Source organism: Tursiops truncatus, chromosome 9, assembly GCF_011762595.2.
Source record: "Tursiops truncatus isolate mTurTru1 chromosome 9, mTurTru1.mat.Y, whole genome shotgun sequence".
NCBI classification, from domain to species: domain Eukaryota; kingdom Metazoa; phylum Chordata; class Mammalia; order Artiodactyla; family Delphinidae; genus Tursiops; species Tursiops truncatus.
In genome coordinates, this window is record NC_047042.1 from 73,614,424 (window position 1) to 73,635,976 (window position 21,553).

Below are 21,553 nucleotides of genomic sequence, written 5' to 3' on the forward strand. Positions count from 1 at the left end.
CTAGGCTCAGCATCCAGAGTGTTTAGAACCGCTAAGTCATATTTAAAGGCCTCTGAAGATATTCCACAGTGAAGTATATAGGAGTGTCTTCTTTGTAGTTTATTAAAGTTCTTCATGATAGAATATTGGACCGTTATACCTCACGTGGTTGTATTCACATTTTTGAACCTTTTCTGTACCTGGCCTTGGCAGTTTTCTTCTCTTTTCACGCCTATTTTCTTTCGTTGTGAGTATCAAACTTGTACCTAGCCAGGTTATGTCATGGTAGGGTTCCTCCTAAGTCTTGAATATATTCTCGCTGTAGTTCTCCATTACATCTTATTTTTGAAATCATACTGTTGGTGTTTTACTCTATAGATGATCAACCTTCATCTATCACGTGTCCGAAGATGTTTACTAGTTCATTTAGCAGATAAGCCTTTCAGAAAGAGGCACTTAATTTCTCTTTCCGTATGTATATGCTGTATATTCTATCCCCGACATGCCATTATTTTTTAAATCATAGAGACAAATTATCTATATAAGTTAAATTGTGACCTAGCTTCTAAATACTGGCTACTTCTTTTTCATTTGGGGTCATTTGCAAAGTTCGTGAATCATCACGTTGACTGTTCAGGGATCTATCCTTAGAGGACACCATCATCAGACTCCTGGTACTTAGCATGGGTATATAATAAATACTCTGGCTACACCGCTATCTAACTAACAGTTTTAGTCTATTCATGCACTGTCCGGTACAGTAGCCGCCCACCAGCCATGTATGACCACGTAAATTAAATGAAATTATTTTAAATGAAACACAATGTAAAATTCAGTTCCTCAGTCACCCACAATGGCCACATTTCAAGTGATCAAGTGCCATGTGTATTAAGTGGCAATGATACTGAACAGTGCAGATGTTAAACATTTCTATTTTTGTAGAAATTTCTCTTGGACAGTGCTGATCTAGACGGGACCATTTTCTATGTGATATGGAATGATGTCTAAAACCCTGAAAGAGCTGAAAATAATGACCTTTTTGCTTTTCCTCTAATCTTTCAGTACTGTCACTCTATCACAAACTGTATGAACTTTATAACCTCAAACATTTTTTTTTTTTAAAGAAGATGTTGGGGGTAGGAGTTTATTAATTAATTAATTAATTTTTGCTGTGCTGGGTTTTGGTTTCTGTGCGAGGGCTTTCTCTAGTTGTGGCAAGCGGGGTCTACTCTTCATCACGGTGCGCGGGCCTCTCACTATCGCGGACTCTCTTGTTACGGAGCACAGGCTCCAGACGTGCAGGCTCAGTAGTTGTGGCTCATGGGCCTAGTCGCTCCGCGGGATGTGGGATCCTCCCAGACCAGGGCTTGAGCCCGTGTCCCCTGCATTAGCAGGCAGATTCTCAACCACTGCGCCACCAGGGAAGCCCAACCTCAAACATTTTGGAAATTAAATGTTAGAACTTGCTTGCTTAATTGTTTCTATATGCCCCAGACATTTTCATTAAAGTCATTATGTCAAGTCCTTGGAAATGTTTTTGTTCCAGTCAATAAAAGTAGTTTGGGTTGGTGGTTCCACAAGCGGTCTCTTCCGCAAGTGGTCTCTATTCACAAGAGCCAAGAAATAACTTTATATTACACTGATTAGACCAGTGTCTTTGAACAACTGCTTTGGTTATTGTCAATATTATAAAATATTTACTTCTAGGATTTACTCACATTCAGAGAAGGTTGGAATGCCAACATTATTGACACTTCTTTCACTGAAACAAAGAGGGACTATAATAACCAAAGAGTCCCTCACAAATATACCCTTATCTAGGTTCTTGAATAATTTGATTAGTCTTAGGAAATAGGAAAACATTTGTACTGGAACAAAGACTTTTGAAATAGCTAGATTATTGCTGTGTTTCTTGTCATTTTGAATTCACTTGAATTTCAAGGAAACAAAGGTGGTTTTTCTTTTTATTAATATGGTTCATGGAGGCTATGTGTATAATGAAAAAAAGTAGGAAAGTGAGAATGATGCTATTAGATTTTTCATTATTATACTCCTATCTGGTATGCAAATTTACCAAAAATTATATACTATTTAAAGTATATAACTTCATAATATAATTTCTTAATGCTAATTATTCTCCATAATTTTTATATGGTACTGTTAAATACTTAAGATAAATTGATTATGAAATAAGAGATAGATTTCTTATACCAAGCGTATTTGTTTCTCCCCTATTTATTTTTACTCTGTGTTCATTTTCAAATTATTTTACTTACAATTTCTCCTTTTTTTCTATTTGATTCTTTGTTAAAGTTATTATCAGGCTAATTGTATAATTTCAGTCTTATAATTGTGTAAATATTTCTGGTGTTATAATTGTGTTGGTATCATCACAAGATTGTTTTCCCAAGCATTTAGGAGACTGCAATGCCAAATTGAAATAGAACAGAGTACAAATCATTTAAATAACACAGAAACTAAAAAATAAAATCATGGTTATTAAACATTTTTCTTTTTTGGTTTAGTTATGGGATAGAACATTTGTTCTTCAACCAAAAGTTTCCACCTTGAGAAAACCCAAATAGTGCCAATAGTGTATGTTTTAACCTGAATGCACCTTATCTTTATTTAAAAAATACGAATTTATTTATTTATTTATTTTGAATTTTATTTTATTTATTTATTTTGTTTACAGCAAGTTCTTATTAGTTATCTGTTTTATACATATTAGTGTATATCTGTCAATCCCAATCTCCCAATTCATCCCACCACCACCACCCCCCAAAAAACCATGAATTTTTACACTTTTGAGATTTTAACTGGTTTTCATGAATATATATCTCATCTTTTCCAGTAATTAATTGGTCTTATAGTTATGCCCCTCATAATCATTGTATGACAAATGAAATTATTTATAGCCATCAACCAGATAAATTATCTGCCAGCAGGCTGAGAGTAATCTCTTCATAAGAAACAAACTTTATTATTTAAAGTGTTTAACTGCAGTATTAGTTCTCCTGTGAGGTTCAATGAACAGTTCCTGTTGAATGAAGGAGAGAAATGGAAAAGTATTTTATTCAGTGAAATTGGAATTCCATTAACTTAACATGTTCTCACCTCAAATAGTGGTTCTTAGAGCAATTATTGCAGCTGCTGGACCCAGGAAAGTAAAGCAAAGGAAAATGAAATTGTATATATTTCAATGTTAGTCATGGTGGAATTAGAAGTGGGTGTGGGAAAAATAGGAGAAGATGCTGGAAAAAAAAATCAAGTGTGTATTGTTCCATTCCAGGTGGCTGCTTCTTTGGTTCTGTTGTGGCTGCTTCCAAAGTGAGTATTCCATGTCCTATTGTGGATTGTATTTTGTTTCTATGGATTATTTGGGTCTTATTAATTATTGTAATATCCACTCTGCTTCATTTCCCCACAGTACTGTAGTGGAAAATTGAGTTCTTTTGTTTAAAATTGTGAGCATGTGCAGTTCCTGCAGCTCTTTACCAATTTTTAAAGGATTTAGTTGTGCTTAGTTTCCATAAAATGCAATAACAATATTTAAAACAACCTTGCACACTTAGTATTTTCTCTGAGTATTTGAAATTTTATCTATTTCAGTGGTTAAAAACTTAATCTACTTTCTTGCAATAGTAAGTCCTTCAGGTTAAAGGCATAAGCTCTGCTAATGAAATATGTTGTGTTTCTTTAGACTCAAATTCAGCATCATTTACATGTATTGGAAATTCAATGGGAAAGTTTGGTTGCCTGATAGCAATTTCCTTTTGCTTTACAGAGTACTTCCTCAAGACAAAGGGAATAGTACTAAGAGTGCAAATAACAGTTATGCAGTGATCATCACCAACACCAGCTCGTATTATGTTTTTTACATTTATGTGGGAGTAGCTGACACTTTGCTTGCTCTGGGACTCTTCAGAGGTTTACCACTGGTGCATGCTCTAATCAGAGTGTCAAAAATACTACACCACAAAATGTTACAGTCTGTTCTTCAAGCCCCTATGTCAACCCTCAACACGTTGAAAGCAGGTACTTGACTAGGTGTACAAAATGAAGCTACTGCACCTCCACAAACAGGGCCTGTGAGTTGGTTGGTTTTCTAGTAGTAGCACTGGCTTTTGCATGCAGGCATCTACCCTTTGTTGAGCTTCCTTATGACTGGCATGTACCTGTCTCAGGTATTATAGGCTCTCAGATACAGTCACTCCTCATATTTCTGTATCAGTTAATTAGAGTAGCTCAGTTTGTTAGGACATGATGCTGATGGGACTGTAGCGGCAGAAGCAGGCCCTTCTGAGTCAGCTGTCCTTCTCTGTTCAGATATTTGATCTAGCCCCCTTCTAAGCATCTTGCTGCCAATGTATATTGTTGTTTAAAAGAGGAGAAGATTTGAAGTGATCAAAAAAATTCTAAGATTCTTTTACTAATAAAGTGTTTTGATGAGGTAGAGTAATCTAGTTTCATGTAACTGTTCAAAGATGATCCCATAAATTCATTCAAGGTTGTTTTAAATGGGTTGGGTGGATCCCAAATGTATTTTTAAAGTATTTTTGACACTATCATAGAGGTTAGTAAAAGAGTACAAGCTGTCAGTTATAAGATGAGTAAGGTCTGAAGATCTAATGTATAATGTGGTGACTATAATTAATAACACTGCCCTGTATTACTGAAATTTGCTAAGAGAATAAAACTGAAATGTTCTCTCACACACGCACAAGGGTAACTATGAAAGGGGATGAATGTGTTAACGAACTCAGTGAGAGGAATCCTTTCCCAACGTATACATATATTAAATCATCACATTGTATACTTTAAATATCTTACAATTTTTTGTCAATTATATCTCAACAAAAATAATTAAGGCCACAGAAAGTAAGAGTAGTGAAATAGAGGGACCAAAGATTTTAAAAACTAAGGACAATAAGGTACTTTGAAAGTAATCAATTTTATTGATCCCCCTTTAGACAAATTCACATTTAAAGAATCTGAGGTTAATAAGGAATCTCCCAAGTTTTATTCTTACAGAAATCTGTTGAACACTTACTTTCTATGGCACTAAGCCAGGGACTGGTATGAAAAGATGAATAAGGCACAGTTCTTGCCCTGGAAGAATCCAGTCAAGGGAGAGGGGGTAGACACAGGAACACTTGATTATAAAGGAAAGAATAAATTCCAAGACTGAGATTTTTAGAGTGATATGTATCTAAAAATCTCAAGATAAGAATTATCCATCATTTTTTTCTGGGTAAAACATTTCAGTGTTCGTATTCAAGAAGATCTTCCTTACATTTATTCTTTTAAGCCCTTGTGTATCACTAAAGCCTTGCCTCATTTGGATATACTCATCACCACACTTCTGTTTTAGAGCTAAGAAATTTTAGACCTAAAAGAGAATGCCCAATTACCTTGATCCAATGATTTCATTTTTTTAAATGGGAAAACTGAGATCCAGAGAAGGTAGGGGATTTGCCCAGGATTCTAGCAGTGAGAAATGGGCAATGAGATATAATGAAAGGAGCATGGGAATTATTTGAGGTCTGGCTTGTCCTCATAAGAGTGATGATCATGGGCAAGTTACTCTTCTGAGACTTTGCATCCACATCTGTAAAATGAGGAAAGGAATAATTATCTCAGAGGGTCATTGTGAGAATGAAAAAAAGTCATCATCTACTAACCTGTTACATAGCCAACATGAAATAAATGCCGGTTCCCCACTGTTGTTCCCTTTCTATTGTTTCCCATTTGAAATATACTAAGCACTAGAATGATGTACGTATATATATTATTTTTTACCAAAGCAACTTTCATTTTCTACACAGAATAAATACCATACGCTACTTTTTTTCAATTTTTGATTCATTTATGAAAAGATATACAAATATGTTTAATTAAATATGCTAAATAAAATATCATTAGTAAGGGCAAGGAGATAGTGACAAATAAAAAAATAATTGAATTCTTCCTACATAAGGCTTTTTGCCGAGGGCTCAGAGTGATACAAAATAAATGTGGCATGGTCCAATGACCTCTAGAAATTTACAGTCTAGAAAAAAGAGATGACATGTATACAAGCGACTGTACAACATGGATATAATTATTACAACACAGAAGTGCTGTAAAGATGTATTAAAGGTATTAAGTGTGTCCAGAGGAAGAAGGGATTAATTTGAGCTGGTGCAAAAATTGATGCTTCCTTGCAGGAGAGGCATTTGAGTTGGGCCAGGAAGGAGACATAGATTTTAACATGTAGACATGAGAGGAAAGGGTTTTCAGGCAGAGGAGCTACATGGAAAAGGCAAGGAGGTAGGAGAGTATAAGGTGTATTTAAACAATAAGCCAGTTTGAAACAATGTTTGAGAAGAGGAAGCTTGTACCTAGGGTAGTTTAAGGCCAAATCATGGAAGGTATTAAATATTAAACTAAGAATTTTAGACTTTATCCTGCAGTAAATGGGGGGGAGTAAATGATAAGATTCAATATCACTTTGTTTGTACAGTAATATGTTATAATTATAGGTTTAACTCACCCCTAGACAACGTATTCCTCAAGGGCAAGGAGCAAGGCTTATTCACCTCTGTTATCTCAGTGCCTAGCATTGTGCCTGCCACCTAGCACTCCATGTGTAACTTTTCTTCCCTGAAGGAAAAAGTGATCACACTTACAAATGTGAGTCTGTTAATTTAGAAGACAGACGGAAGCTTAGATTGCCAGTGAAGAGGGTAGAAAAGGAGGACATGGCAAAGGAGGTCCACATGGTGGGCAGGAAGGGGTTGAGAGCAGCCACGGGTTCTGCTGAGGTATGTTTTAGAAAGGTGTGGAAGTTGAAGGATACGGAGGCTCTATATTACAAAATACAGATATAAGGGAATGATGAGAGCATATCCAGAAAATTATTACTAAACTCAGGCTTGTAAATGGGAGACTGTAGTAGTAGGATGGGTGCCTATTCCTGACATAATTTGTGATAGGGCTCTATTAAAGACCTTGGTTTTTGCCTGAATCTTATAGCAATCTGTATTTTATAAAAGTTTAAAAGTAGGAGACAATAAGTTGAACACAGAGTTATTTAGAATCTTTGTACAACTTAGAATCCTTGTACTAACATTGTGTACGTCATTATATATATATATATATATATATATATATATATGATTATGTACTCATTTGTATTTGAGTTCTGAAGGCTTCTGCTGTGATCCAAAGTTATCAAATTCATCAGATATTGATATGTATTTTTAAGATTATTAGTTTCTGAAGAATTTTTCTTCACATTATAGGTGGGATTCTTAATAGATTCTCCAAAGATATAGCAGTTTTGGATGATCTTCTGCCTCTTACCATATTTGACTTCATTCAGGTTTGTAAAAATAAGTAATATTAAGTGACTTTGCTTTGTTGCACTTTTTAAAACTAATTAGAAAATGTAGTAAATTAGTTCTTGCTTACTTTTCATCTGATTAAGAGTTGAAGCCTGTATATTTATAAATCTTTTCAATATTAAAAAAAAATCTTCGAAATAGTCATAAATTTAGTAAATTCAGTAGTAAGTCAGAACTGTTTACCTGACCAAAACCTAAGGCAATTCCTCATTTAGATATAATAGCTGTCTACTTGGGAGTGATTTAAGATGCATAGCAGACCGCTTTCCCCCAAATCACTGCCCATGATGTGTGACATTTTTGACATTGGCATCATTATTTAAGAGAAGTCACCTACCTCCAGAGGGCCCGTGTTAAAATGTAGATCAGTCAGTTTCCTGGTGGACTACAGTTTCAACCAGTCTCATCCATGAACACTTTGGCAAAGATTAGCTAGTTAGCAATCTCACAGTAAGGGCCATAATGCAGGGACAGAAGTACAGGTAAGTTTTCAAGCAGGTGAGAGAGGAAGGAAAAATTCAGGACTAGTCAGGACTATCCCTGGGTGACAGATCTGAAGACACCTGCAGGGCAGCCTGACTCTGAGCATGTGTCCTGGGGGTGGGGTGATTGCTGGTGAAAGTGGAGAAGGGAAGAAGGGGTTGGAGATGAAGTTGACCTAGGGGATACCGCATTAAGACTTCATAAGTGACAGAACTTGAGTGTTCTGAGTTAATAACCTTGGCTGTTGAACGAGGTTTGAAAACAGCTTACTGTCTGGCTTAGGTTGAGCCTCAGAGAGTAAATGACTCAGTCGCAATGACCTCCTTGGAGAGACACTTGGAACAGGATGCTGCCCATCTTAGGATGAGTTGTTTGCCACCTCCGCCACTGAGAACCTGTGAAATAGAATAACATACGGGCTATCACATTTGTGTGTATACACAACTGACATTGGCAGGTGCACAAAAACCAGATTGTCAGTTTACCTCATCTGGAATGATTGGCACAGTCAAGCACATTAACTGTTCCAGGTGAACTTTAGTATCTTGAGTTTCCTTCAGTTACTCTGTTTAGGGATATAACTTAGCAGCCGCTGCTGGAATTCTTTAACCGCTGCTGTGAGTTTATGCATGTGAAGGAATGTTTCCCATGTCTTTCTTTAATTTCCGGACATTTCTTCCTTGTTCTAGGATTGTAAATGACTGGTCTCAACTGTAATATTATTAAATCAGGTACAAACTGGAACATGGACATCTTGACATGATTGCAAAAGAATTCACGAACGTTAGCCCTTGATAATTAAAAAAAAAAACTTTTGTAGTCTGCTGAGTATTTTCTGAATCAGTGTGAGGCTTACTTCAGAAGTCCTTTGGGAGAGTGCAGTTTTGAACATTTATTTTACGAATTAACACGTCTTGACACATGTGATGGTTCTCATCCTTCCTCTTACGGCAATTTCAGTAGTTTCTGCTCAACTTCTAATGTTGTTGCAGCTCACTAGTTGTTTCCTAAGTGATTGGGCAGGGCTTTTTTATTTTGATTTCCCTATTTTATTTACAAGGAGGTCTCACATTAAGGAAGCATGGTACATGACAATCAAATACAGTAAAAATCTGATTAATTTTGATTCATTAAAAAATGCATCAGAGGGGTCCTTTAAATTGTGAACCCCTTTGGTTATACTTATGTTCAGATTAGTTAAATTTCTTTTTAGTCACATTTCAGAAACAGATTTTTTTCACAGAATGAGGCACACCTGTAAATTTCCTTTTTTTAAAAAAATGTTATTTCTATTAACTCTAGTTCTTAACATTTGATAATATTCTGGGCAATTTACTTTCTGGATTGGAACATTGTATAGTGAAAATGAAAGATCCAGATTCTATTCTGCAGATACCATTGTTTATTTTACCTTGAGCAAGATACTTAACCTCTAAGAGTCTCAGGTTTCTCAAGTGAGGAAGATAAGTCTGATGATGGTCACTTTCAGTATTAAAGTCGTATGCTGCCGATGGGCATACTGGAAGTGGACCATACATGACAAATTTGAACTTGAAGCCACACAGAAAAAGAACTATCCTGGCGTCCTACTTATCTCTATGCGTCAGTGACTGATTTTTTTCACAAAACAGAAGCCTCCGTGTTTTAAAATATGCAAATCTTCTCTTATCAGCCTCAAAACCTTTAGATTTGTTTGATTCTTTCTGTCTTACCCTAATATATGAATACACAGTGAGTCCCACCACTTTGATCTCTACTGTGTCTTTTACATCTTTTTTCTTCCCTTATTCATTCTATTAATCCCATTAATGCCTGGCTTAAAAATTCTCAAGGACTAACTATCAATTATGAATGAAATTCCAGATCTGGTGTTCATTGCCTGGTTTTAAATAGGTATTTATTATCTATTTATTGATCAATCAATTTATTAATTAACCTTCTAAATGATTTCAAAGTGATCCTTCATTCTTATCATCTGGTGCCTTGCAGGTTTTATAGTCTGTTGATTTGTTTTCCCCTAGAATTTTAGGATTTGGGTAAGGATGAATGGGAATTAGAATCTGTACTCACATTTCCATCTTGTATTGAAGTCCCTCTATTTATTTATTTTGTTGTCCTCTCACTAATATTCCTGGTCTGAAATGACTTGTTTCTTATTCACTGTGAATTAAAAACTAGGACAGAATTTAAAGTTTCTTTGTATAATTAGAATATCAAACATATTAAACCACTACCTTTAGTTTTGCACAAGTGCTAAATTATTAGCTTCTGACCTCAATGCCTAAGGATGGCTTCTTATAAAGCAAATAGAGTTATTTTCCTCAAAGCTTAGATTTACTGTCCACTTCTTAGTTTGGGCTTTATTCTGGATAATTTTAATCTCTGGAAATCTACCTTGTGAATATTTCACCATTTCCAGGTTTACCCACCTTCTCCATTCTTCTCAAACCCTATGTGATATCTTGGTTGGGTTGGCTGCACAATTCTTCCTGTTCTATTGTAAAATAGTTATTGTCATTCCTAAGAATCTCCACCATATCAGCAATAATTAAGTCAGAAAGAGAGAAACAAATACCGTATGCTAACACATATATATGGAATCTAAAAAAAAAAAAAATGGTCATGAAGAACCTAGGGGCAAGACAGGAATAAAGACACAGACCTACTAGAGAATGGATTTGAGGATACGGGGAGGGGGAAGGGTAAGCTGGGACAAAGTGAGAGAGTGGCACGGACATATATACACTACCAAACCTAAAACAGATAGCTAGTGGGAAGCAGCCGCATAGCACAGGGAGATCGGCTTGGTAATTTGTGACCACCTAGAGGGGTGGGATAGGGAGGGTGGGAGGGAGAGAGACGCAAGAGGGAAGAGATATGGGGACATATGTATATGTATAACTGATTCACTTTGTTATAAAGCAGAAACTAACACACCATTGTAAAGCAATTATACTCCAATAAAATGTTAAAAAAAAAGAAAAAACAAACAAAGAAAAAAATAATGATCACTTTCCCCACCCATTGTTATAATCCAACAGCTCCAGATTGGAATTACATGGTAAAAATAGCACAAGACAAATGAACACAGTGCCGTTCACAACTGTCAACAGCAAACAAAAAAAAACCCTGATTCTAATGGAATAGCTGAACGTTTCCATGTTGCCAATGCAATAGCATTTGTGTTTCAGACGTACTGGTATTTAATATGGTGGCCCATTTAAATTAAATTGTATTTCCTAGTAAATAATGCTTGGAAGTTAATTTTTCTCTTTTTTTCAAAAGATCCTATTTCTGAGAAATAAATACCCTCAGTTAAGAAACTGAGTCCTTCGCCATTGATGAAGTCTTGTCATGTAGTAACTGGGGCGTTTGAGGCTTTCTCATTGTACTGGTGGAACTTGTAGGGCAAGAACAGAATAGAGAAGACTTTCTTTAGATTATTGAGTCATCATATGTACTTAGTCCAGTGTTTGGCACTGTATTTATCTGAGTATTTGTTGAATGAAAATGAGTGAACGGCTTATTGTAGAATTTGATGATGGACACCTTAGAGGCATTTTCCCTAGAAAAGTATCATTGAGATATGATCATCCGAAGCTTTAGATGAACATAACAACCCATTCAAAGAAGATTTATGCAGATCTTAGTTACATGCTTATTCATGTTTTCATCTACCAAAATGTTCTGTATTTCTGTATCGGTTGTACATGTGTCGTACAAAGTACATTGGTTGTACAAAGTACATATGTCACCCATGGCGGTTGGTAGACAACTGGTTCAGTGATTATCAGATAGATGTTATGATAGGTTTATTTTTCAACCCTTGTTGTGACAGTTACTTTATTTATGCTTTATTCACATGGGGTATTGTGGAACAAATGTTAGCAGATTTTTTTTTAATATGTATGGATTTAGTGTCCTTTGGAAATATAGAATTTAAGCATTGAACTTGATCTGAAGAACACCAATATGGTTAACTTGTTTCTGAGACTGCCCACAAGGATCCAGTTTTGAGGGTGGATAATGTGAAGATATGTCTCTAATGAATGGGCTTGACTGAAACACAAAATTCATTTGATAATATATGAGAGAAAAGTGGTCTAATTTCAAATTAAATCAGCCATACCCCCAAAATCTTCTTTTTTCTTTTTTTTTGAGCCTCTAGGTCATCTTCGATTGTTTTAAGGAACAGTAACAAAAACAGGAAGGGGAGTGAAATTTATTAAGTATACTTTTTTTTTTTAATCTTAAATGTTAATCAACTAGGTTTGGAGAAATTAAGTAGCTTGCCTAGATGACCAAGCCTACCAGATTTTTCTGACTCAAAAGGCTCCAAGATGAATGCCCAATTTTCAGAAATTGTCTGAACAAAATAAATCCTAAAATTTCATATTCATACTAAAATTATTTTAAAATATAAAGTTTGTTTTAAAAGAAGCCCAGGCTAGAAAAAAGTTATGTTCATTTAAAATTTATTTGTCGTACAGCACTTTAAAGTGTATAGGAAGTGAGTATATACTAAGATGCAAGAATACCGTGTTTTCTAAACTTCAAAATATTATTATGAGCAACCTAAACAATTTTTGGAATTTTGATAGAACTTATGAAAAACGTACTTTGAGGTGGCTGCCTTCCCAGTACGAAGGTACCTGCCCCGTATTAAGAATGGAACAGAGTGCGAAGACCCTATTTAGAAAGATGTTGCTAACATACCTTGTCCACTTTGCAACACGGAACTATTTACTTACCAGTGTATTTTCTTTGATCCCACAGTTGTTATTAATTGTGATTGGGGCTATGGCGGTAGTCTCAGTTTTACAACCCTACATCTTCCTAGCTACAGTGCCAGTGATAGCGGCTTTTATTCTGTTGAGAGGCTACTTCCTCTGCACCTCACAGCAACTCAAACAGCTGGAATCTGAAGGTATGATGCAGCCTGTGCAACGCTCACCTGGGAAAACATCACAAGAGCTATTCGTGGATATTTATCTGTGATTTATGTACCTTTCCAAAATTTTTTTCCTATTTTTAAACTCTTGCATTATATGACAATGACTTTTAAAAACATCTATTTCAACTGTGATCCAGGCCGTGTCTGTACATTCTCATCATATATAACTCTCTTGGGTCTCATACTTTTGTTATTCATTAGATCTTAAGTATTATTATTGAGAATTTGACCTTTGTCTTCTTTCAGATTTAAAATATAATGTTAAACCACAAACTATCCCCCCCCAAAAAATAGTATAAGTAGGAAAAGGAAACAGTAAATTATAAAGCACACATAGATTGTTTTTATTAATTAATGACCGTGTGACTTCATTTTGATTTTAAAACAAGTATATAGAGGCTTAGGAGGCTTGATGTATATGATATCCATTCATAATCATATAAACTAAAATTTGAAAAGATAGTGCTACTATCACTAAATGTTTCTGTGTGTTCCCAAATGGTACTGGACAAAATTCTTCCCTCTGGCTTGTTTTCAGACACCTTTCCTTTCTCTCCTGGGGGTCTGCCTTTTTGTGTGCCCCCAAACACTGCTTGAGCTCTTTGGGAAGCACATTGTTCAGTAACAGCCTTTGTTTGGGTGCATTTTCAGGGGATATATTTCCAGTGTGTTTCTGCATTGAAGGTTATTTGCTAAATTAAGTCACATAAACTTTCTTAATTGAGGCCTTGAATAAATTGTCTCAAAAGAAAAACATTTTCTCTGATTAATTTAGGATTAGTCAGATAAACAATGCCCAGTGGTAGCCAAGGAATATGAATAAATAATGGCAGTGATTTTATAATAAGTTCCCATCCATGGTAACCAAGTAAAAAAGAGGGTAACTCATTAAAAAAATAACAGATTGCATCTATTCAAAGTACAGCACCAGAATGAAAAGCCTTTTTAACCAATGACGTTTGTTGTTTGGTTATTCTTTAAGCCACTCTTTTTAAAGTAAGAATTTGCATTATGTGTTTACATGACTTGCATTATTTTCTATGGGAATATTTCACAGGCAGAAGTCCAATTTTCACTCATCTTGTTACGAGCTTAAAAGGACTATGGACACTTCGTGCCTTTGGACGGCAGCCTTACTTTGAAACTTTGTTCCACAAAGCTCTGAATTTACATACTGCCAACTGGTTCTTGTATCTATCAACACTGCGCTGGTTCCAAATGAGAATAGAATTGATTTTTGTCCTCTTCTTCATTGCTGTTACCTTCATTTCCATTTTAACAACAGGTACTGTGAGCTCCTTAACTATTTAGCTAAGCATTTAATTTAAAGCTTTGCCAACCAATAAAATGCTACATTCTTATAGGTTAAAAATTTTAGGTATCTTTAAATCAATTTTTTGAGAGTTAATTGACCAAAAAATTTGTTTATTGTTGAATGAATGATTTCTTTGAATTAGAGATGTATGCAGTTGAAAAACTGAGATACAAGGAGTGTCAGATAACAAATCTGTGATTCAAAGAGAAAAACCATCTAATACTCTCATTTTGATAAAGGATCTTGGCTTCAAAAGTAACAGGTCTCTTTATTAAAGAACTCTGTGAATAGGGGAAAAGAAACATCCAAATTTATATACAGATACACACAAAACCTCCATCCCTGGTAAATTTTGTTCTTTTAACCACCTGTTGGTGCAATTTGTCATCCTAATGTGAACTTTGCATGGTGAAAAACTGCCACAGAAGTGAAAGAACTTAGGTGAAAGTGCCATGTTTTTCAAATACAGATGTTCTGAGTTTTAGGATCTTTGGGTGACAAACGTGAACTATTTCATCGTAAGTAAAATGAAAACCTATATAGACAAGTGAGCTCTTCTAATTAAAAAAGGTGAATTACTGAGCTATAAGAAAAGTTGAAATATCTTATATATGTGACTGTGGACAGAGATTCAGAGTGACTGCCAAATCTGAGGGGTCGTTCGTTTCTAAGAATAGAATCCGGATCAAACAAAATGAAGTGCGTGTTGGAGAACTATAGGAGGACCTCGTGGAGCACAGGGTGGGAGGCACACGGAGCCTCCAGGGAAAATGGGACAGGCGTGGAGAGTCAGACTCAGAGCTTCCTGTCTCTGGACACTGGATGCCGGCTGTGCCCACTCCTTCCTCTGGCTACTTCATTCATTTCTCTTTCTCTGAAGACTGGCTTCCCTAATGTCCCAGAGCTGTGCTACAGTGACCTTATATGGCCTCTCCATTCAGGCCCTTTGAATGAACAGCTGACTTCCTCTGTCCAGTTACCAAGTATGGGCAAGAACCGAAAACAGGGTCATTTTGGCTGAAGGGTCCACCTGCCATCCACACAGGTGCCGTGAGAGTAGTGGATTCCCCGCCTTCACTGTTCTCTCAGCCTAGGGCGATGGGAAATTACTCTATGAAAGGAATATAAAGGGTCAGGCAAATGAACTAAATCCTTAGCAGTACAGTAATTTGGGGCAACTTTAAAACAAAATAAAATCTCTTTTGCAGTTCAGAATTTTTTAAAAATTTTGCCTTTGATTAAGTTATTTGAAATGGGATCCAAGAGGGCTGAGTGAACAAGGATTTGTTAACAGTGAATTCAAACCAATATATCATGTGCTATAACATAATGGTTAAGGATCTGACTGAGTCCCAATTTACCAGGCATGATAGTCGAAGCATTTAGCAATCAGTATAGTTCAGGACCTATCCATTAAATCAGATGCCGAGCCAGAGTGAATGTTAGCCACACAGCTAATAACAACCCTGCCTCTGCTGGTCTTCAGCTGTGGTAACTTGTACACTTTAACTAACTTCTCTAAAGCCCTCATTTTCCTCATGTATAAATAAACATAATGATAGTACCTATCCCATAAGTTTGTGGTGAATATTAAACGTGATAATTTGTATAAAACACTTAGTATAGTGCCTGGTCCATAGTAAGCACCTGAAAATCTCATATTACTTATTATTGTTATTATTTTAAAAATTTTATCTTACTCTCATCTTAATCTTCAGAATGAGTAATATATTGGGGCCCTGGATAAATCTTACCTATTTAGAATAAATGATTTAGTATGAAAAGCACATACCTGCTATCTATGGTTTGTTTTCTGTTAGAGGAATTGTAGAAGCAAAGTTTCAATTCATAATAATGGGATGAATTATTTCTCCCAATTTTAGAACCCTATGACAGTTTTATCATGCATTACAGATGCAAAGACTGACTCTCAATTGAGACTTGATAACCTAAATTTATAATAATTTAAGAACATTCCTATTAGAAAAATTGTAGGGCTATGAATAGAGAGTATTTATGAATTTTAATTAGTGGTCCCCTGTAGCCCTTAAAAACTATTTAATTAGACATTTAAGTATTGTTCTTCCTGGGTGAACGAGTCAATTTTTTTTTAACATAAAGAGCAGTCTTCTCTTTTTCCAAATGGCAGACCCATGAGTTCTGACTTCCCCATGAAACTCGAAGTTCTTTCTTCCCAGCAGCATCTGATTGGCAGAGAAAGTCCTCCTCGCAAAGGCATGAAGTACATCTAAACATCTTCTGGATGCTGTTCACACACATATCTCTCCTACTTTTGACTTCTTTGTAGAGGAGCTTATTCAGACACAGTACTTTTTTTCCATTGTCCATTATTTGAAGTCTTTGAAGGTATTATTACTTACAGAGTAATAGTAGAAGGGATAAAAGTGATACTTACCCAACACCAACATCCCCTTCAATATCTGAAGCATTTAAAAAAGGGCAACTTGGGCTTCCCTGGTGGCGCAGTGGTTGAGAGTCCACCTGCCGATGCAGGGGACACGGGTTCGTGCCCCGGTCCGGGAAGATCCCACATGCTGTGGAGCGGCTGGGCCCGTGCGCCATGGCCGCTGGGCCTGCGCGTCCGGAGCCTGTGGTCCGCAACGGGAGAGGCCACAACAGTGAGAGGCCCGTGTACCGCAAAAAAAAAAAAAAAAAAAAAAAAAAGGTAACTCTTTCCTAATAGTCAATCACTCTTTGATTTAAAATGTTGGTTGAATACTTATTATATACAGGGCATATTATTACTAGGGATACATGCTGTGGGGATCTGAGATGAAAAATGCTTAAAACTGGCACAGAATCAAAATGTAACTTTAATATGTGCCCTCTTCTAGGAATACATAAAGTGGCTCACAGAAGAGAGAAATAGCATAAAGTTTGTTTGTATCTTTTTTCCACCTATAGGTGAAGGAGAAGGAACAGCTGGGATTATTCTAACTTTAGCCATGAATATCATGGGTACACTACAGTGGGCCGTAAACTCTAGCATAGATGTGGATAGCTTGGTAAGTATTATTCTTTTTATCTTCTATGAAAAAAAATTCAGATGAACCAAAAAGTATAGGTAATAACATAAGGGATGACTATATACCCAGACCCAGTTTAAGATATAAAACACTGCGGATAAATCGAAGGTCACTCTCTATCTCTCATTAAACCCATAACTCTTCTTTCCTCCACATAAATAGCCACAATCAAGATCTGGTGCTACGGTGAACATTCTTGCAGTCTCCTTGCCCAGGATTTTTCTAGGATAGCCATCCAGGAGTGGTATTGCTAGGCCATAGAAGTCACCCACGTTCAACTTTACAAGATGGTGCCAAATTGTTCTAAGATCTGTTGTACCAGTTTAACCTCCCATCAAGAGAGTATAAGAATTCTCAGAGGTCCATAGCTATGACCTGCAACACTTGATATTGTCAGACTTTGGTTTAATTGAAGTATAGTTGATTTACAATACTGTGTTAGTTTCAGGTGTACAGTGAAGTGATTCAGTTATATATATTTTTCAGATGATTTTCCATTATAGGTTATTACAAGATATTGAATATAGTTCCCTGTGGATATAGTAAATCCTTGTTGCTTATCTATTTTATATATAGTAGTTTGTATCTGCTAACCCTATACTCCTAATTTATCCCTCCGCTCCTCCCTTTCCCCTTTGGTAACCATAAGTTTGTTTTCTATGTCTGTGAGTCTGTTTCTGTTTTGTATATAGATTCATTTGTATTACTTTTTAGATTCCACATATAAGTGATAATATATAGCATCAGTATTTCTCTGTCTGACTTCATTAGTATGATAATCTCTAGGTCCATCCATGTTGCTGCAAATGGCATTATTTCATTCTTTTTTATGGCTGAGTAGTATTCCATTGTATATATGTACCGCATCTTCTTTATCCATTCATCTGTCGATGGACACTTAGGTTGCTTCCATGTCTTGGCTATTGTAAACAGTGCTGCTGTGAACATTGGGGTACATGTATCTTTTCGAATTAGCTTTTAACTTTTCCAGACATATGCCCAGGAATGGGATTGCTGGATCAAATGGTAGCTCTATTTTAATTTTTTTTAAGGAACCTCCCCATACTGTTTTCCATAGTGGCTGCACAAATTTACATTCCCACCAGTAGTGTAAGAGGGTTCTCTTTTCTCCACAACCTCTCCAGCATTTATTATTTGTAGACTTTCTGACGATAGCCATTCTTGTCAGACTTTTTAATTTTGGAAATCTGATGGGTATGAAGTGAATGCTAGGGAGATAGGGCAGCTTAATACATACTTATTGGCCATTTGAGATTCCTTCTCTGTTAATTGCTTGTGCATTTCGATTGCTCATTTTTCAAGTAGATTGGTTTCTTTCTTAATTCATTTGTTGGAGTTTATGAATTCTGAATCAGTTATCACTTCTTTACATTTCAAACATGGTCCTTCAGTCAGTGGCTTAGCTTATAGTATCTTTTGATGAAACTTTTAAGTTTAATGAAATTAAATTTTTCAATATTTTCCTTTATGTTTTGTGCTTTTGGTATCTTTTTAAGAAATCCTCCCCTATCTTGGGTTTTCAAATTTATCAGCATTACATTTTTCATAATATTTTTTCATATTTTTAAAATTTCCACAGTCTTTTTTTTTTTCTTTGGTGGTAGCTCCTCATTCTCAAGTGTTTATCATTGCCTTCTCTTTTTGCTTGGTCAATATTGCCACATATTTATGTAATTTATTAGTGTGTACAAAGACCATATTTTGGTTTTGTGATTCCTCTTGTTTTGGTTCCTTGGAGTGCAGAGCCTGCAGTAATGTATGTGAGGTAACACTGTGTCCAGGGCACAAATCCCATGGCAGCAAGAGTGAGAGATAAATGGAATCAAGGCATATTTCCCCTTTTATTTAAAAAAACAAATGCATGGGCTTCCCTGGTGGTGCAGTGGTTGAGAGTCCGCCTGCCGATGCAGGGGACACGGGTTCATGCCCCGGTCCGGGAAGATCCCACATGCCGCAGAGTGGCTGGGCCCGTGAGCCGTGTCCACTGAGCCTGCGCGTCCGGAGCCTGTGCTCCGCAACGGGAGAGGCCACAACAGTGAGACGCCCGCGTATCGCCACAAAAAAAAAAAAAAAAAGCATAATTTTCATCCGATGGTATAGTTGGTCTGGATGGATAGCTTCATCATCAACTTCTATTAGTCTAGCTGGAGTACTGTATTCAAAATCAGACATCCAATACTGTATTTGTGGATGGTCTAGAAACCCATGTTGGGAATGACTATATAACACTTGTTATTACCCTTTTGGCTTAGGTTCTTTTTATTATTCTCTGAGACAGTTGACGTGTTCTCAAAATGCACACATTCGTTCAGCTGTGAAATTTGTATAATCAATTCCTGTCAGAACAAGATCATTATAAAACATACTTCTATAGGGAAAATCCAAACCTTTTCATGCCCTCTTCTTGTCTATGTGACTTAATATTTTATTTAACCAAAGCATTGTAGTAATTCATTGAAATGTAATTTAACCTTAACCTGATTTATGGCAGGGTTTTTTTCTTTTCCTTTAACATCATTTTTTTTTTTTTTTTTTTGAGCTTGACCAACTCTTTTTAGTGATGCCATTCATCTCCTCACTTAGCTCTTATGCTTTTGGGGTTGAGTCTTGTAAATGTACTTTAAAATGTTTCTGTTGGAAAATAGCAGGAAGGTAGTAAGTACATATTGTGCTGGCATCTATTTAATTCTTTGTTCAAACTTTCTACAACTTTGACTTTACGATGAAAATCCTCATGCACTTCACTTCATTTTCTTTATCTGAAAACATCTCTTTACCTCGTATATGCACAATTCCTTTCTGTTTGTCACATTAATTTGCTTGGTTTATGTAACAGCCTCTACAGCCTCTCTTTGTTTGGTGTCTGTCTGTTTTGCATGTCTAATCTCCATTAAAATTTCCTTCAGGCATTTTTATTTCTCTAGTTTTTCACATGGTCATCCTGGGCTTTGTGACCTGTGCTTTGACATTGTTTTGCCTCCGACATTGTTTCACCTCCTGGCATAAAAGGATCTTTGCAAAAAACTATTATGTTCTAATACAATCTATGAAAAGTATCAATATTTGCATTTCATCATATTTTTTAAAGTCGTTTTCTTTTCTTTGAATATCAAAGCGATCATGTTAGTTTTCATTTCCCTGCCAAACAGCACAACTGGTCTTTCCTGGGCCTTTATCTAGTTATTAATTCCCATCTTGCTGCTTCCACCTCTGCAACTGCTAAAGTTGTCCAGTAATCTGTTGGTTTTCACCTAGCATACGTTGAAAGTAGAAGGGGAGAGAGGTCTGCCCTCAAATTTCATGTTTACATATATGTTAACACTAAAGGTCCTTGTGACCTCTGAAGTAAAAACTCACTTTACTTTATTGAGTTCTGAAATGGATTTAGACCTGAGTTTAAAATGCAGTAAACAGGGTGTTTTGTTTGACACACACTTTTAGTTTTTCAGTACAAAGGTACCCAGGAAAAAACGTCTTTAGACTTGGAAAGAATATTTCATTTATGCATCTGGCTGGGTTTAGGCATGAACAAAGAGTCAACCATCAACAGAAATACGATGTTATAAAAATGGCAATATGACTTTTCTTCTACTGCTCATCCATTGCTTAACCCAGGTGCCTAGCTTTCATTAGCTTTCAAGCAGTAGAGGTAATATTTGGAGGATAACACTTCCTCATCACAACCTCAGGTATCTTTGCATTTATGACTGACTGCACATCTCAGATGTTGGCACTCAGAACTGGTCAACAACCCTTTTATTACATTTTCCTAATAAATTCTCTATTTTATTCCCTAAGATGGTTCTTTCCCACCTTCTTGTCTCTTCTTAGATGCTCCAATAATTCCACCCCCTGCATTCTCAGCCAATGACCTTGCTACATACTATATAGAAAAAAACATGCAACCAGGAAGAATTCCCTCCTTTCTCTCCACCACCCTTCTGCACCCCTACTCATATGCTCCAGTGCTCTCTGTGTCTTCGCTCCTGTATAAAGGCCAGTGATATGCAATCAACCCCTCTTTGTGGGACCTTTCTCCCTAGCATAAAACTACCATCCTGGGAAGCTGCTGCATAGCACAGGGAGATCAGCTTGATGCTTTGTGACGATCTAGAGGGGTGGGATAAGGAGGGTGGGAGGGAGGCTCAAGAGGGAGGGGATATGGCGATATAGGTGTACATATAGCTGATTCAGTTTGTTGTACAGCAGAAACTAACACAACACTGTAAAGCAATTATACTCCAATAAAGATATATATATTAAAAAAAAAAACCTGCCATCCCTTAATCTCCAGCTAGCACTCCATTTCTTTGACCAATTTTCAGCAAAATTTCTTAAAAGAGTGCCTGACTCCATTTCCTCCCCC

At 36.3% G+C, this 21,553-nt stretch overlaps 1 protein-coding gene across 3 annotated transcripts in view; it reads left to right on the top strand.

Annotated features, from left to right (window-relative positions):
• CFTR (CF transmembrane conductance regulator) overlaps positions 1-21,553 on the top strand; it is a 196,237-nt gene that overhangs the window by 124,439 nt on the left and 50,245 nt on the right. For all 3 annotated transcript variants that reach the window (XM_019924883.3, XM_019924893.3, XM_019924896.3), the window contains 6 exons: positions 3,272-3,309; positions 3,767-4,017; positions 7,266-7,345; positions 12,627-12,777; positions 13,862-14,089; positions 17,045-17,145. In XM_019924883.3, coding sequence (XP_019780442.1) covers positions 3,272-3,309; positions 3,767-4,017; positions 7,266-7,345; positions 12,627-12,777; positions 13,862-14,089; positions 17,045-17,145 — 849 coding nt within the window. The remainder of the gene's footprint in view (positions 1-3,271; positions 3,310-3,766; positions 4,018-7,265; positions 7,346-12,626; positions 12,778-13,861; positions 14,090-17,044; positions 17,146-21,553) is intronic.